This window comes from Lepidochelys kempii, chromosome 14, assembly GCF_965140265.1.
Source record: "Lepidochelys kempii isolate rLepKem1 chromosome 14, rLepKem1.hap2, whole genome shotgun sequence".
Taxonomy (NCBI): Eukaryota; Metazoa; Chordata; order Testudines; family Cheloniidae; genus Lepidochelys; species Lepidochelys kempii.
Genome location: NC_133269.1, coordinates 15,785,183 through 15,802,344, shown reverse-complemented (window position 1 = coordinate 15,802,344; position 17,162 = coordinate 15,785,183). Strand labels below are relative to the sequence as shown.

At 44.3% G+C, this 17,162-nt stretch overlaps 1 protein-coding gene across 8 annotated transcripts in view; it reads right to left on the bottom strand.

The window, feature by feature from the left end:
• Nucleotides 1-391: 391 nt before the first annotated feature.
• UNK (unk zinc finger) overlaps nt 392-17,162 on the bottom strand; it is a 68,222-nt gene continuing 51,451 nt past the window's right edge. For 4 of the 8 annotated variants that reach the window (XM_073312099.1, XM_073312094.1, XM_073312100.1 and 1 more), the window contains 7 exons: nt 15,963-16,031; nt 15,202-15,376; nt 13,841-13,942; nt 12,159-12,347; nt 7,779-7,960; nt 6,762-7,019; nt 392-6,355 (listed from right to left, as the gene is read on the bottom strand). In XM_073312099.1, coding sequence (XP_073168200.1) covers nt 6,200-6,355; nt 6,762-7,019; nt 7,779-7,960; nt 12,159-12,347; nt 13,841-13,942; nt 15,202-15,376; nt 15,963-16,031 — 1,131 coding nt within the window. In that variant the 3' untranslated portion in view covers nt 392-6,199. The remainder of the gene's footprint in view (nt 6,356-6,761; nt 7,020-7,778; nt 7,961-12,158; nt 12,348-13,840; nt 13,943-15,201; nt 15,377-15,962; nt 16,032-17,162) is intronic. The other 4 variants (XM_073312095.1, XM_073312098.1, XM_073312097.1 and 1 more) reach the window with 4 other exon arrangements.

The following is a 17,162-nucleotide window of genomic DNA, read 5'->3' as shown; positions in this document are numbered from 1 at the left end:
CCATTGATGGGACTGTCTCAACCCTGTTACATATTGTCATATAGATACATCTTGATTGTAAACTCTTTGGGGGAGGAATGTCAGCTACAAAGCTGTCTGGGAGGTGCCCAGCCTCTCCTAGTGCTGTATCCCAATGAGCTGGGTCTGTAATTACAGGAACTCTTTTGCTCCCAAGAGCAGGGCCAAGGCACATAGAAAGTTCACCCCACTGCCCGGATGCACTGTGCGCACATACACACACAAGCTGCTTGGGTTTTTTTTATTAGCAAAAAAATAAAAATTTATTGTCCTCTAGAAAATCCATCCTGCCCTTGGAAACTGTGACACAGATTGCATTCCTTCCAGCCCCACATGCAAATTCACTCTGCCGAGAAAAAGAGTCTAAACCAGGTTTCCAACAACCAAAACACGTATTTACAGAATACGAGAAAGAACGACAGCTGAAATCACAGTCTATACATGGAATCAACAACACATTGTACACACCACGGATTACCATTCTGCCACCGTCTACACAGACTGAGGGATGCTCCTTCCCAATGCTCCTTCTCCGGGAAGTCCAAGAAAGAGATTGGTCAAGAACTGCCACCAGATCTACTGTAGTGTGTATTGTTTAACGCACTTATTTTGTTTTAACATCGGAAACTACAGCATGGGGAAGCCCCATAGATATCTTTGATCCACAGTCACTAATTTGCAGGAATACTTCACTTTTGCAATACTTTTCTTGACACCAGTAACATCTATTTTCTGTCTGCAGTGCTCCAGGGATTATTATAATCCTGGAGGGAAACACTGGTAAGAATATTCTGCCTTCTGGGAGGAGGAAGAGGGAACAAGAGGATGAACTGTGGCTAGTGAACAGCAATGAATTCCTGAGTCCATTCAGCGTTAAACTCTTCCTCACACGGTGAGGAATTCTCTTCATTGTCTGAACTGTGCAAGCCCTTGCTAGTGGCTCAGGTTAAGCTTTGGAGATGTATGGAAAGTAAAAACCCCTTCTGAATGAGAACAGCTGCAGAGGTCCTTTTGGCGGGAAGATAGAATGCTGTGCTCCCTAGTTGGGCCATTTCCCCGTATCATCTGACTACTATGTCACATACCCGCATGCCACAGTCTGGGTTTGGCTGGGTGTCCATAGGGCCGGGAGATGAGCTAAGCATGGCCCCAGTGTCCCTAGGCTATGTAAATGCACTGTAGCCTCCCGAACACGGAGAAATTCTCAGGCTCACGGCTATTCTCTAAGGAGATTTTCTAGCTTTTTGAAGTATGTATGTAGAATATTGTTGCTCTAATTCATCTGTTTCAAGTGGACAGACTTGTATAGTTTTCATAATAAAGTACAAGTTTATTGACCTTTAAGAATACTGTGGTTTCACAACACAATTAATACTCCCTTCCCTCAAATCAGGGCTAGGATGCTGCCAAGCAGGCAGAATTAGTCACTGAGGTCAGCGTTTCTAATGAACCCTTCCAACGCTACAGGACATTTTGGGAGGCAAATGCTACTTATCCAATAAGGACTCTGTGTGGAGGGGTGGAAGCTATGGGGGGTGTTTCCAGACATGCCCTATCTATTCAGCATCAGCGAAGTGGGCTGCTAATTCAGAAGGGCTGGAAATTGTCCACTTTGACTAAGACTTTTTTTCTTTTAATGTGACTCAGTCCATAGAAGGGTCCCCTTGGTCTGATTTAATTATTCCATTCATTACACTATGGACTTTTCTGCTCCAAAATACACAGCCCGTGACAATACATTAGAGGGGCTGGGTGCATTAGCACCAATATTTCAGTAAGCCCCCTTTTGATAACACACAGAAGCTGGCCACAGAATCCTGTTGCTTTAAGAGCAGCACAGTGACTCCATGCAGGGATCACCTGGCTCAGACGATGTAAAGTCAACAGCTGCTAGAGAGAGTCAGAGACTTTGCCCTTTTTTTTGGCCCTGTCCCCCAACTCATACTTATTTTCTTATTAATTTCTAGGAAGAAAAGGGCCCCCAAATTATTTATCAAATACACACAGATCAATTTCTCTGTTCCATCTGGAGCAAAATAAATCATTCACATTTCAGAGATTTCATGTTGTGAAAGAGCAGCAATTAAAAATTCATAGAAACCTAGCTTTAAAAAGCCTTTGTTGAAGGACCAGAGGAAGGAGAGAAAAAGTCAATGTGTTTGTACAAAGATACAAAATACAATGTATTGGGGAGAGGGTCACACTTCACACCTGGTGCTAATCCCTTCAACCTGTTCTGCTATGATTGGTGTGGGGCAGGGAAGAATCAGGATTTGAGGGCAGGGAGGGGGAGGATTTTTAGATTATTTCCAATTTGGATTCTTTGGTCCTTCTGGATACGTACTAAACAGAGAAACTGTGTTTTGCTCAGAAGGCAAACCATGTAGTTCTCCAGGTTGGAATTTCTCTTGTACCCCACTTGGCTAAGCAATCTGCCAATGGGGAAAAGTCTGACCCCCCAGCATGACCAGCTAGTTCTGCATTACTAAGGAATTGCCAGATCCTAATGGGACAGACATGAGTATGCTGATCATGGGTCACTGTAACTTTGGGAGGAGAAGGGAACACATCCATAGAACCTCCCCTGTGGGAATCAGTTGCAATTATGCAGCCAGTTCTCTGGATAAACTGATTTGTCCAGAGAGCACGGGGTCACAATGGACAATCCTACAGGAAGGAAGGAAGGAAGGAGAGTAATAAACCACAATGTTAACAAAAACAAACATTACACATTAATTTCCATCCAGTAGCCACGTGGGCTGATCAGCTTCAGAGCTTATAAATATTATAGACCTGATTCGAGAGTTTATTCCCTATTAGTTTTCCATTAGTTACCAAAACAGTTTAGTAAATTTCATTTTCATTGGGTTTTTCCTTCCCCCTTTTTTTGTGGTTTTTCATTTGTTTTTAAAAAAGAATTTTCATACATTTTAACAAATGATCTTTCCTTAAGATCAAACCGAGGCAGGTTCGCAGGCCTTTGAGACCAGTCCCACCTCATGGCACAGACATTCAAAGGCTATAACCAAACAACATGGCCACAATAGTCACCAGCAGTATCGCTCCATACAAAAAAAATTTTAAAAATTGATGCTAGTTACAATAAAATACACATGGAAAAAAGCATTTTTACCAAAAACAAGTTAATGGGGAGGAGAAAAAAAAAACAACTACACAGAGCTGCACTTAGAGATCATCTGGGAATGCATATTAACCCCTTCCCTGCAGAGGAAGGATGGAATCATGGAAGCAAATCTAATTAATTCCTTGCATTAAATACGAAATACTTTGAAAGTTTCTGATAACAGTTTAATTGTTCCTATTAACAACCATGGGCTGCTGGGGTTTCCGGTGCACTTCCAGGGTGGGGAAGGTGAGTAAACTAGCCCAGATCATCCAGAACCAGGAGTCACTGATGGGATTAAAGACCCAATCATGCAGTTTTTAATGCAGGTAAAACTCCCAGACAAGGAGGTTATGGTCCTTTCAGACAGAACGGATACTTATCAATGTGTGTTATAGTGTCTCTGCAGTAGGTGCATTAAAAAACGTTTAAAAGAGAAAGAGAGACTCCGATGGGAGTTTTGCTCCTGCAGATACGGCAGGATTGAGCCAAAAATGGGTAATAATAAAACAGTGTCAAACTCAGGCCTCAGATACGCACACAGTGTGAGCCGTGCATTTGTACCTGAGAGGGGAGTTTGCCCCATTAACGGCAGCCTGTTTGCAGTGCCCCACAGCCTGCCCGCCCCATACGGCGAAAGAGAACATAAACAAATTAATGACCTGGTTGGCCAGTTGGTTGGGAACCCAGCAGGTTATTGCCTCCCTCTGAAATCAGAAGTCAATTTACATACTGGAAATGGTTGTAGAAAAGCTTAGCTACTAGACAGGGTCCTGGCCAGTGGCATTTTGTTTTTCCTGGAGGGAAACAATGAACTTGAACATTTGTTGCTGGTGTAGGGCTAATCTGGAGGTTCCCATCTCTCTCCTTCCCCACCTAGGAGTAAACTGCAATGCCAGCCCAAGTGAACAAGTAGAAGGTAGCATGAGCTCCCCTGCTGATGGTGCTGGGAGGTAAAGATCCATGGTGCTCACAGCAGGTCAGATCCCCTAGAAGGATCCAGCCAGAGTTTGCAGAAAGCTGCATGTTCAAAAGATGAACCTGCACAGCAGGAGATGGGAGAGTGAGAGAGCCCAAGGACACCGGAAGATATTCGTTGCATCAAGGAAAAGGAATGTCGTGGAAAAGGAAGTGTGTTCATGGGACCTCAGTTCCTCCTTTCCCATCTGTCCCCATTACTAGAAGGAGATTGAGTTTGGTGGAACCATATCTTTCCTGTTACACTCCCCAGGTCCACCTGTTGTCTGCTAGACACCTGCAGGCTGGACTCTATTGCTAACTCCACCAAGTCACCAGGAATGTTTGTACATAATGGCTGGTGGTTTGAGGATTTTCAATGTCTAGTTGAAATTAAAGTTCTTTTCCTTTCTCAACTGACACAATATCTTGTCCTAGTAACTGTATAATTAACCTGTGGAACTCTCTGCAACTGGACATTACTGAGCAAACTAGCTTTAGTAACGTTTCAAATTAGTGTTATACATGTATGTGAATAAGAACTGTATCTGCAATTACACTAGCTAAGTTTAAAAGTCACACGTATTATCAAATATCATGCTTCAGGGCATAAAGCAGTCAGCTGTGATCAGGAAGAAATAACTTATACCTGTCTCTGCAGCCTCTGGCATTGGCCACTGTTCAAGGCTGGAATAGATGGAGCAGTGATTTGCTCCATGATAGAAATTACTTTGCTACCACCGGCATAATGCTGTGTCAACAGCATGAATACTAGTGGCACCTGTAGCAAGAGTGCAGCTGGAGATCAGCAAATGGAACTTTTATCACTGTCCTGCGAGCTGCCTGCCTGTTTTGGCTGAACAGCCTGTTAGTGAAACAGAAATAAGTAGGTTGGTGTGGATACCTCTGTTTACCATGGCACAGCAATGGCTCTGCTCATGGAAGGAGAACCCCTCACAGGGATCTTCTGAGAATTCATTACTGAAAGTGCTAAATATTAACCAGATGCATGGGCAGAGAAAAATTACAAACTTCCTGAGTTCTGTGCCCTGCCTCAGAACCCAGGAAGAGCTCAGGCTTCACCTTCACCCACCAGACAATCATGGAGAGCACAGAGCTGTGGGAACCCTGTTATCCTTGAGGCAGTGACGCAGGAAATATCTGGCCAGTTCAAGTACAGTCATCACCTCCCAGCTCATCTCCCACCCTGACATTCTCACTCACCAATTAGAATCTCTTCCACATACGAAGCACGTCCCCAGACTACCATCCAACCTGAAGCTGAATACATCTCGACAAAGACGCCATCGGGGGAGAGACAGAACCTGTGGTTCCACCTCCCTTCTACAGATTAGCCTTAGCTTGCCGGCTGGGCAGTATTTCTAAGGACTCTCAAACCCAGGACCCCCAAACAGACCTATAATATACACTAGCCACTGGCCTGGCCTGGCCTGAGTTGCTTTAAATTCTGTATTTTTTCCCTTTTGTTGTTTTCTTACAAATATACAAATTGTGTAAAAAAAACTTCTAAAAAATGAACTTTGTTGTTTAAATGGACAGGCAAAGTTCTTGTGTATTCAGAGATCAGCAAGCATCCGAGCGAGCAAAGCTCTAACCCAGCAGACACCCAACAGGGCTTCTGTCAGTGGGGATGGCTTTAACAAGCTGGGTCAGTAAAAGAGTGCAGGTTTGAAGACATGATCAAGCAATGGGAATTCATCTCCTTCCTCCCCCATGAGTCCAACCCTCACTCTGGAAAGCACCTGGAGGCCCCTCTCCCCAACTCCAAAACCCTCAAAATAGTCAAAAATTTGTTATATCCTAAATAGAAAAGAGGAAAAACACAGACTCTGCACAAATGGCCCTTTGTGCTGTATTAACAACAGCTCTCAAAGTTCCTAAATGGTTAGAATTAGTGGGGAGTGGGAGAGGGGCAGTTTAGATTGGGGATGTAAAATATTAAAAAGTGCTCTGCAACTAATTTTTGTTTTTAATATATATATATATATACATACACACACACACATATATATATATATATATATATATATAAAGTTAAAAAGTTCTATGTGATATGAGAAACCAAGTGTCCTTGAAGGGTCACGACTGGAGAGTGTGTGGCCTGTTGGGATGGCAGATGGGGCATTCGCCCTCCTCGGCACACATTTCACACAGCACGGCATGTTGGCACTGTAACACCACCCGGTTCTCCTCCTGACACTTAAGACATTTCACTGATTGCATCTGAAATACTGCCTGCAAGAGAGGACAAACCAAAACACAATCATCACAAACAAGGAGGTGCTGGGGAGAGGGAAAGCTCCTCCGCCGGCACACAGTGGAGTATATTCCCCTCAGCTTTGTGAAGTGAAAGTGAGGCTGCACAGGCTGGGTTCCTGGGTACTTCTAGGTTCTATTCCCTGACCTACTTAGATTTAAAATTGTACTCTAGCTATAGCCCTGACCTCTGTAGCTGTACAGACCAGGGCTACAGCATTTGTTTAACCATGTTATAACGCAGTTTGACTAGATCCACTCAGGCTGAGCAAAAAAGTTGCTAACTTCTGTTTTGGCTGTATAGACAAGGCCTTAGATCTCTACAGACCAACTGGAAAGTAAGAGGTAAGCGGAATGCTCCCACCCCAAGGTCCCTCATGCTCACCTTGTCGACTCTCTCCAGGTTGGCACGCAGCTGTTTCTGTAGGGTGTACAGTGTGGAGAGTGAGAGGGTCTCTAGATCAGAGAATGAGCGAAGGAGCTGGGGGTCCTGGCCAGCATGGATCCTCTCCAGCTCCTCCTGGAGTTTCTTCACTTGCAGCTCCAGGGCTTCCCTCTGCTCCCGGACCAGCTCACATTCCATGTTCGCTGTGCTGGCGCGATCATTGGCTTCCTCCGCTTCCTTCTTCCAAGCATCACATGCCTGAAAGTCCCAGCAAAAAGAGAGAGTCAGTATAAACCCTTTGCCAGCATCCAAGACCAGCTAAGACTCCCTTTTACTTATCTACCTATTTAGATTCACACCAATTTACCCACATGAAATTTACACCCCCTTAAAGTCAGTGGGCCAGATTCCAAGGTGGTGTGTGCACTGGCATAACTTGAATGCCGAGAGACCAGAGAAGAGGTGTAGCAAAAAAAAAGTGGCTAACTGAAGGATGTAAGAAAGTGCACGTTAAATCAATGTCACGCTCTGCAGTAACTAAGGCCTTGGCTACATAGGAAAGTTGCACTGGTTTAACTCAAGGTGTGATTTTACACCAATTTAATTAAACTGGTGTGAGCCTCTGTATGGAGATTCTTATTTCTGTTTAAAAGTGTTTGGTTTCAGTTTAGCTTGAACGGATTCCTAATTGACTACGTTAAAAGGAAATAAACTTGCTTTAAACTGAAATATGAAGTGTCCACACAGTCTTTTGTACCAGTTTAACTAAATCGGTTTAAGATGTCCCCTTTCGTTAAATTGGTGCAACTTTAGTGCGTAGACAAGGCCTTACTCCTTTCCAGCTCCTAAGCACATGAAGTACACTAGCTCTCATTCCCTTACCCATTGGTAAGTGGGTGTAAAGAGGTCTAAGGGATTCTGGCTCCAAGAGGGTCTGAATTACATCACCTCACATCATCTCTAGGTTCGGAAAAGCCTCTTTGGCTATGGCCACATCCTCTGCAAATTGCACTGTACCTGTTTGGCTTGTTTCCAGGACTCCTCCCACTGCTTAATTGTGCTGTTGGCTTCATCCAGTTCTTGTCGCAGTCTCGTCAGCTCAGCAGCACCTGGACCTGACAGAAACGCAGGTGAGGTACTGGGCGAAAAACTCCCAGAAGCAAAGTGCTCCCATATGCTGCTGTTCATCCCATTTAAACCTGTTTCACGAGGAGACAGAGAGGGTTATGTCACAGGTGTCGGAGGTTTCCCCACTTGTTCCCTGCCCCTGTGAAATCCAGGGCTCACAGTGAATGTTTAGGAAGCAGAGGATTGTTTTAGGAACCAGTTCACTCCTTCAGGAGACAGTCATCCATTTGGGGACAGCAATGCTCACACACTAAAGGTCTCACACTTTTAGGTAGCTGAGTGTGTAGTTTGGGAACTGATGTCTCCTGCCACCAGACAGAAGCTCCCCTTGAATGTGGCTCCGTCTACACAGGCTATAAAGAGGAGTTTTTCAATCAAGTTAGCTTACCCCAACTGAAATCCCCCCATTTGCACCTGTGTGAGACAGTTTAACTTCCTCAGGATCATTTCAGCTTGTCATGCAGTAGCCTAGTTAGGCGTACGCTAGCACAGCGGTTCTCAAACTTCATTGCACTGTGACCCCCTTCTGACAACAAAAATTACTACATGACCCCAGGAGGGGGGACTGAAGCCTGAGCCCGCTCAAGCCCCACTGCCCTGGGCAGGGGGGCCAAAGCTGAAGGCCAAGGGCTTCAGCCTCTGGCAGGGGCCTGTAACCTGAGCCCTGCCACCCAAGGATGAACCTAAAGCCTGAGCTCCGCTGCCCAGGGCTGAAGCTATCAGGTTTGGGCTTGGGCCCCGGGAGGTGGGGCTTGTGCCCTGATGGGGGCTGAGACTTGGGTCCTGGGCTCCAGTAAGTCTAATGCCAACCCTGGCGACCCCATTAAAATGGGGTCATTGGGCATCTTGACCCACAGTTTGAGAACTGCTGCGCTACCTCGACTGCAAACACCCACTTTGTTTGCCTGAGTAGACAAAGCCAGGTGTGACTTCTCCTTCGGATTCCACAGTAAGTAAATCAGTGCCACGCATGCCATCTTCGAGCACTAAGAGGGCAGTGATCTAGCTATAGCCACATTCTTAGCCTAGCATATTCAAACCCATTTCCCCTCTCACAGTAGGGCTCAGGGCCTTGGGTGACACAGTGGAAGGAAATATATGATAAACAAGGCCACACATTGGTCATGGAATCCAGGATTTGTGCCTTGCCAGTAAAAAAAAGTCTCTGTTTTTACTCAGAATGAACCTCTGCAGCCCTCATCCAGGGCAGAATCAACAAGAAGTTGAGGGATGACTGCTGCACACACAGCAGAGAGCTCTGGGTACTCAGGCCTTGTCTGCTCACCAGCTTGCACCAGTTTAATGAAAGGGTTGTTTGAAAGTGATGTAGTTTAGAAGTGATTTAGCGGCAAATCCCTGTGTGGACACTCTTAAATCAATTTAAACCTGGCTTATATAGATTTGTCTTAATTCAATTTCTAACTGCATTAAGCAGAATTGATATAAATCAGGTTTAAATCAGTGCAAGAGTGTCCACACAGGGGTTTGCACCAGATTAACTCAAACTAATTTAAAGACCAAATTTAAGTTAAACCAGTGCATAAAGACCAGACCCTAGAAGCACAGCAGAGAGCATCTCAGTCAGAAGCAGCACTCAAGAACCAAGAAGCTGGTTATCCTTGCTGGGCAACTCAAACCCAGTGGCAGAAATTGGTTAGTTTGGGGTCTCTACTGCTTCTTTCAGGGCTTGTCTACACTACAATGTTGTACCACTTTAACTAAATTATAAAAGTAGCACAACACCCTAGTGCACATGCAATTATAACGGTGGAAAGGTGCCTTAAACTGGTATAGCTTATTCCTGTATGGGAAGGGAAATAAACTATACCGGTGTCAGCAACTTTTATAGCAGTACAACTTCATCCACACTAGAGGTGGTATAATTATTTTTTGGGGGAAAAAAATCCCATCACAACCGACATAGTTATGCTGGTTCAAAAACTGTCCCTAGCCTCCCACAGCTCTCATCTCCTGCCTCTAAGGAGTGAATGTCTGTCCATTTGCCCTCCTGCTGGTAAAGCAAAAGGATTAGCAGTGGGGGAAAGTTTAACATTTTATTTTTATTACTGTTCTAGATTTCTTGAAAGGGAATTTGGCAATGATTAGGTTGCTGGTGTCCTGATACCACTGCCTATCATGCTGACCAATGAAGTCTCACTGTTTTCTTGTACTCCCCTGCCTGTCTGGCTCCATCTGCTGTCTCTTGTCTTGGACTGTAAGCTCCCTGGGGCAGAGACCATCTTTTTTGTGTTTGTACAGCAGCTAGCACTATAGGACCATAACTAGGGCTCCTAGGCACTACAGTAATACAAATAATAAATAAATAAAGGTAATAACTATTCACACTAGGCATTCTATCTCAGCTACATTCAATGAGCTGCATGGACAAGTCCTACATTCTAAAACAATAAGTTACTATGTCAAAAAACCTTATCAAAAGCTGAAAAGACTCAAATTATTCCCACTCCTCTACTGTGTTCTAAGCTGTATTTTGCTTTTTAAAAAATTCAGATCACGAAATGCATTTTGCAATTTTATTCCATTTCTTTGATTCTGCACTCTGTGTGATTATATGAATACAAACTATTTAATGCTTTTCTGCTGAAATAAAAAGTATAGCTTTATTAAAATAATTTTTTCTGTTACATTTCCCTTTTCTTACTGAAATTGTGACTTTTCTCATGAATAAAAACCAGCTGTAATTAAATACCATTGCCTTCTGATATGTCTTTTCTTATTAATGTCATTGTATAAGCCGTTCAAGCAAGACCAAAAAGAATGCGATTACAAGATATGAGACACAGCGTTGTTAGATGCATGGAGCAATGGATTAGCAAAACATTTTACTGAGATTTAGCATTGAAAATTAAAAAATCTCCCGAATTTGATAGAAAAAACGAGGAGTACTTGTGGCACCCTAGGCCTGGTCTACAGGGGGGTCGACCTAAGATACGCAACTTCAGCTACGCGAATAGCGTAGCTGAAGTTGGCGTATCTTAGGTTGAGTTACCTGGCCGTGAGAACGGTGGCGAGTCAACCACTGCCGCTCCCCCATCGACTCCGCTTCCACCTCTCGCAAGCTAGAGTTCTGGAGTTGACAGGAAGCGCGTTCAGGGATCAATTTATCGCGTCTAGACAAGACGCGACAAATCAATCCCTGACAGATCGATCACTACCCGCCTACATTAAGGTGAGCTATTATCATATTAGCCCACCTTAATTGATTGATCTCGTTAGAGCTGGTATGACAACCCCCATTTTTTCATGTTCTCTGTGTGTGTATATATATATATATATCTTCCTATTGTATTTTCCATTACATGCATCTGATGAAGTGGGCTTTAGCCCACGAAAGCTTATGCTCAAATAAATGTTAGTCTTGAAGGTGGCACAAGTACTCCTCGTTCTTTCTGCTGACACAGACTAACACGGCTACCACTCTGAAACCAAATTTGATAAGTGCTCTCTCACTATGGTCTAAAGGAAGCCCTACCGCCTGTTGTTGTTGTCATACACATTGATAACTCAAGAGTCACTGTAGCATTCAGCCTATCACATTATTTGATTTCTTGAAATATCTGTGGGTTCTTAACAGATCCTGCTCCCCCATTCTGCCTGTGTTGTGCCCTCAGTGTAGGGGGCACAACTTTGGGAGTGGAGGTGGGGATGGAAGGGAATGTGGCTGGAGCACTGCTACATTCTGCTGAGCGCAGATTGTAGAATGGCAATATGAAGGGAACTGCAGCTGGGCATAGTCTACAGTATGCTTGAGGCTGCTCTTAATTACTCCACGGGCCAGTCCAGCCCCCATTTGTTCCCAAGAATTGAAGGTGGCCTAAAACCATCTTCCCTTCTCCACCTCAGCTCTGTTGCGCTGAAGATCCAAGCTATAATCACTTGCCCTAAGCTCTGAGCAGAAAGAGATGCAGTCTATTTGTCTGAGCACAAGATGGGGAGCCAGGAACTCCCAAGTTCTCACCTCATCAAGTCATCATTAGTGCTAGGTGAACTTGGGCAAGTCACTTAACCTTTCTTCTACAATTTCTCTATCTGTAAAATGGGGATATTTGCTCCCTCTAACACAGAAGTGCTGTGAAGATTCATTAATTACATATTGGTAAAGCAGCTTGCAGTTTTGTTGTTATTATGGGAAGGAGAGGTATAAATGGCAACACTGAAAGAAGACATTCAAATTAAAGTTAACTTAAAAGAAAATACTTACATGGTATAGACACGTATGTACATGTAACACACACACTGTGCATTTACCTAATGATCCATGAGAAGTTGATGTCCCCAAGAATGTGTTTTCTGATTGGCTTAAGTGTCCCTGGGGCTGATGGAGGAAATGCGATGATAGGCTGACCGGTGGAGAAGGAGAGGCAGAGTGAAAAGAGGCGGAACTTCCAAGGGACCCAGGGATATTTACAGGAGCAGAACTTTGCAGCAAACTCCCACCTGGACAAAGAACACACAAAGAGGATGGGAATGTATGATCATGAAGTATGGACCAGAGGACAGCACAGGAGTTTAGAACAGCAGATGTTAGCTTCCCTCTCCTCATCAAAAAGGGGAGCCTGGGAATTCCCACCATTTCCCTTCTACATTACACAGCTCTCAACCTTCAGAAGGGGCACTGAGGCCAGCACCCTTCTGGCCAAGTAGAAACAGATGTGACTCCCTTCAGAATATGCCAAGACTGCTGGTCAACTGGCCAAAACAGAGAGAGGCTCTCCCTCCAGGCCCTGAATGCACTCCCCCTGCAGAGTTCACAGTCCCTGCGAGCCTACGGAAAACCATTTGTTTTAGATATCAGGTGAGCAGCTTTGGAATGAAAATTCACTTGCAAAATTTCTTCTTCCTTTTTTTAATACCAATAAACTATCGGCAGTCATGAGGAAGAGGATCACATCACCACTCGGTCAATCTAAAATGAGCAACTGGCTTCAGCTGTACTTGAAAGCTTGCAACTAGTGGTAACAGAATCGAGCTCCACTACACCAGAGAGCAGTCTCCTCCTGCTGCACAGATAGCTCCAAAGAGTTTTCTCCCCGCCCCCCTCCACTTGATACTGACATATCCCAGCTTCAAAGGCAATAGTTAACACCCAGACCTAAAGGGAGTGACAGAAAGATCACAATTCCTCTATTCCATGCTTCTTGTCTCGCTAGGCCAACAAGGCTGAGCTGTGGCAGGAATGGGGCCCTCAGAGCACACAGAATCTGGATGTTGAATCAGTATGTTGATCCTTTGAGGGGGATCGGATCTAAAATCGTCCACAGAATGGAGTTTGGTTTCTCAGGTAAGGTTCTGAGCAGTAGCTGCGTAGGCAAATAATAGCCATTATGGAGACAGCATTAGCTCATACAGAAGAATCTGTTTCATTGAGTAAGGGGATGTGGCAGCTAGGCACCAATGCTCTCTGCAAAGAGTCCTGAGATCTATAACTTCTGAGCCACTAGAGACAGGCAAAATGGACGTTGGTTCAAATGTCACATACAGAAGATGAGACATACATTGTATGCTTTGATATAAGGCCATTCACTATCAAATGATCCTGTGACAGTAGAACAGTATTGCCAGGTCACTGGGTTCTCTGTGACTTTTACCGGGATTTTCCTCAGGAGATGTGAGTTGCTATATTTTCAGCTGTTTTTACAGCTCCCAGACACATTTTAGATGGTCGCTGTTTACAGACCAAGACAAACAAAACATGCTCATCTCAGAAACATTCCTAGGCCCCGGGCAAGAACTCATCTCTGCTAGCCATGGAGAGTGAACTTTTGCTCTCAGGATTCTCACTAGTTGCCTGAGTTAGTTACAACTGTTGCTTTCAACCAATAAATCTTTTTTGAGGCTGATTTTAGAGCTTTGTGGGGGCTGGTTCAGCCTAGCTGATCTGGCAACACTGCTTGGCGATGATCAAAGAAAGCTCTGTTGCTTTCATGTACCTATCATGATGCCACTCGTGTGGGGCACCGTGCTGCTGTCAAATGTCTTCTCCAGGGCAGCCACTCCGAATTCGTTCAGGTCCAGGTCATCCAAGGCAGATTCTGCCGGACACAGAGGTACCAATTATGTTACAAAGGACCAAAAACTTCAAGAGATAGGGTGGCCCAAAGAGCCTACATACTGCAACAGCCATTGCTGTCTACTGGGCAGTGTACTCAGCCCTACTCTCGATCCTGTGCAGTGTCGCTATTAAATGATTTGTTGTGAGTCTAACAGGCAGCTTTTCATATTGGTTTCTGTTGCCTGACCCGATTCCCCAAGATTTTATATCAACTCATACCCAACAGTTACATGAAAACAGACATACAAATCTGAAATAATAGCAATCCTCACAGATCTCCCCCATAGTGACATTCTGGTTCTGGCCATACTATGCAACAACACCTGCCAATGTTCTGTCTGGTTATGGCTAATGCTGTATCGCCAATTTACTGAGGAGAGGCCTAGAAATGGACTAGCAGCAGCAGGCAGATTGCAAATCAGGTCTGAGGTTCAAAGACAGTATAAGGTGAAGAAAGCTTACACAGTGCCTGCCAAATGCTATATCTAACCATATTATTAAAATATACCTCATCACAGACCTACAGATATACATATATTTATATACATACATACCACCCGGGCCTGTTTATTTGTATTAACTACTTTTATTGTTGTAATTAATTTACATGAGAAATGCTGGCTCATGAAAGAGGATACAAAGAATCTGACTGACAGAACAGCAGTGACTCCCCTACGGGAGCCCCTTGCTCTACTTTTCTAGGGACTTTGTCCTACGCTTGGAGCTCTGGATGGGGAGAGATCAGCATTCAGCTGACCAGCCCCTCCTGTTAAAATCCTCAAAGGGAAAATAAAGAAGTTGTAGCTGTGGAGACTGTCACTGGGATTTTCTGCTCTACACAGTGTATACCCAAAGTCTGACAAACCCACGCACTCTCTCAGGGCCAGATGTTATTCATATAGAGTGAAAATCACCCCTGCGCAGAGGGCCAGCTTACGATCTATGCACCATCAAACCTCTCTTAAGCACTATTTTGAAGGTTCAAGTCGCACTTAAGGAGTGCATAGCCCTTGTGCTGATCCTCTGTGCAGGGGTGAATGTCATCCATAATGACCTGCAGAAAAGATCTGCCGAGCCATAGTCATAGAAACCCTAGAATCGCAGGGAAGTGTGGGATAAGAAACTAGAGCGCACTGTAACATCCTTCAACCTCATGGCTGCAACATGTTATTCCAATTCTCATGTCTGAAGAGCCCCTCCTGAGGGCTCCACTCAGTGTAAATAAACAAGCAGTGTTACCTATAACAGACTCCACTGTGTCGCTGGTAGGGTAGAAAGGAAGGGCATTGGCATTCATGCCTGGGATGCTGCTGGTGCCAGCGGGACTTGGTGGTGTTGCTGCCAGACTGGAGGTGATACTGGAGGAGATGCTGGAAGTCAAAGGGCTCCCCACTGGAAGAATCCCCAGTATGTCCTGAAACAAGAAGGGGGAGGTAAGAAATTAAACATCTACAAAAAAATCACTTCAATAACATGCAGCGATATGGCATCAGCCAAGGCTCATTGGTGAACATGTTCTTTGCTGCTTCCATTCAGACAGATGGTTACTGCCACCAGTGGGGGGGCGGGGAAAGAGGGAGAGATTAACTGTTTGTGTTTCATTTCTACAAGTTTGTTTCTTTTTAGCCTTACAAAGATCCTTCAGGCCTCACTGAAACGAACTCACATGAGCCACAGGTAGTATACAATCAGGGATCTAGGTCATTCACTCAGCAAACACATTTCCTGGAAACTGACAGGGACCCTCTCTCTGCCACAGTCCAGAACTGTGAATCTAGCCTGAACTCACACAGGCCTTGGCCTTCACACACAAGTCTCCAGAAACCACTGGAGGGCCCTCCTTCTCAAAAGGTCATTTCTGACCTAGAGTGCCCTGACTCTGTCTGGCCTGTCATTGGCTTCCTGCTGATTCATTTGGCTCCACAGATCTGGCTAGCGTTCTCATTTGAGGTGGGGTGAGCTCCAAGCAAGGTCTCAGAGCTCTGTTGGCATTACTGTACCTGTTTGGGCTGTAATAGAGGCTGCTCCTGGCTCCTGTATTCCAGTGAATGGGATTTTATTTTCGCCTGCTGCAGTAAATAAATGGAACAAAAGATAAGCAGGGGGATTAACAGCTAAATTGGAAATGGCTGACTGGTGGCTTTTGGAGAGGCCATGAGGAACATGCACAGCCCCCACCCCTTCTATTAGGCTGTCCTGGATGCTTTAGAATCCAAAAAGTGGGGCTGGGTGCTTAACAAATGGAGAACCCCCACAAATCGCTCGCCCTCTCAATACACGGACATTCTGCTCATTTATTTATGGATCTATTGCAATTATGTTTGCATTTAACTGAATTCCCTTTCATTAACATTAAGAACTTAAGAATATGAGACCAAGTGTGGATTCCTTTCCATTGCCCATAGTATCTGCCATTCTCCAATAAAAAGAGGGAGAATTGGTAGGAAGCACATTACATTTTTATTTGCTTTTGGAATTATTTATTTTTGACAACATACTTTACTGTTTATTCTTCTACTTCTCCAGACAAGGTCCCAATCAGGATTGCTTAGTTTAAAAAGGAAAGGGAAAAGAAGTGACATCAATTTCCCCATCTGCAAAATGGGGATAATGATACTGAGCTCCTTTGTGGAACGCTTTGAGATCTACTGATGAAAAGAGCTAGGGATTATTACTACTACTACTACAAAGGGATGTAAAAAAGATGGGGTAGAGATCAGCCAGACTCTCTTACTTTCATTTCCCATTAACAAAAACAATAAAGGCAAATGTAACGAAATTAAAAAGCAACCAAAAAATAGACTCAAGGAAATCATTTTTTTAACCTGTGGAACTCAATGCCATAATAGATGCCACTGAGCCAAGAGCTTAGTGGGATTCCAAAACAGAGTGGATATCTATATGGAAAAAAATATATCCACAGTTCCACTAGCTTGGATAAAAAAATTACAAGTGATTTGAAGCCTCTTGCTTCAGGACATTATTAGCCAACCACCAACTACAATAACTGGGGTCAGGAAGAAACTTCCCTCATGAGCATGTCATTGCATAATGGTTTATTATGGAGGTTTGGCTGCTGTTATCCTGCTGCATCTGTGATAGAAGGCAAACATGGGATCAATTACACACCCTGAGGCTGTGAAAAGGTGCCCAGGATCTGCTCTGCTTGTTTCATTTACTGGGCAGGATCCTTGTGATTT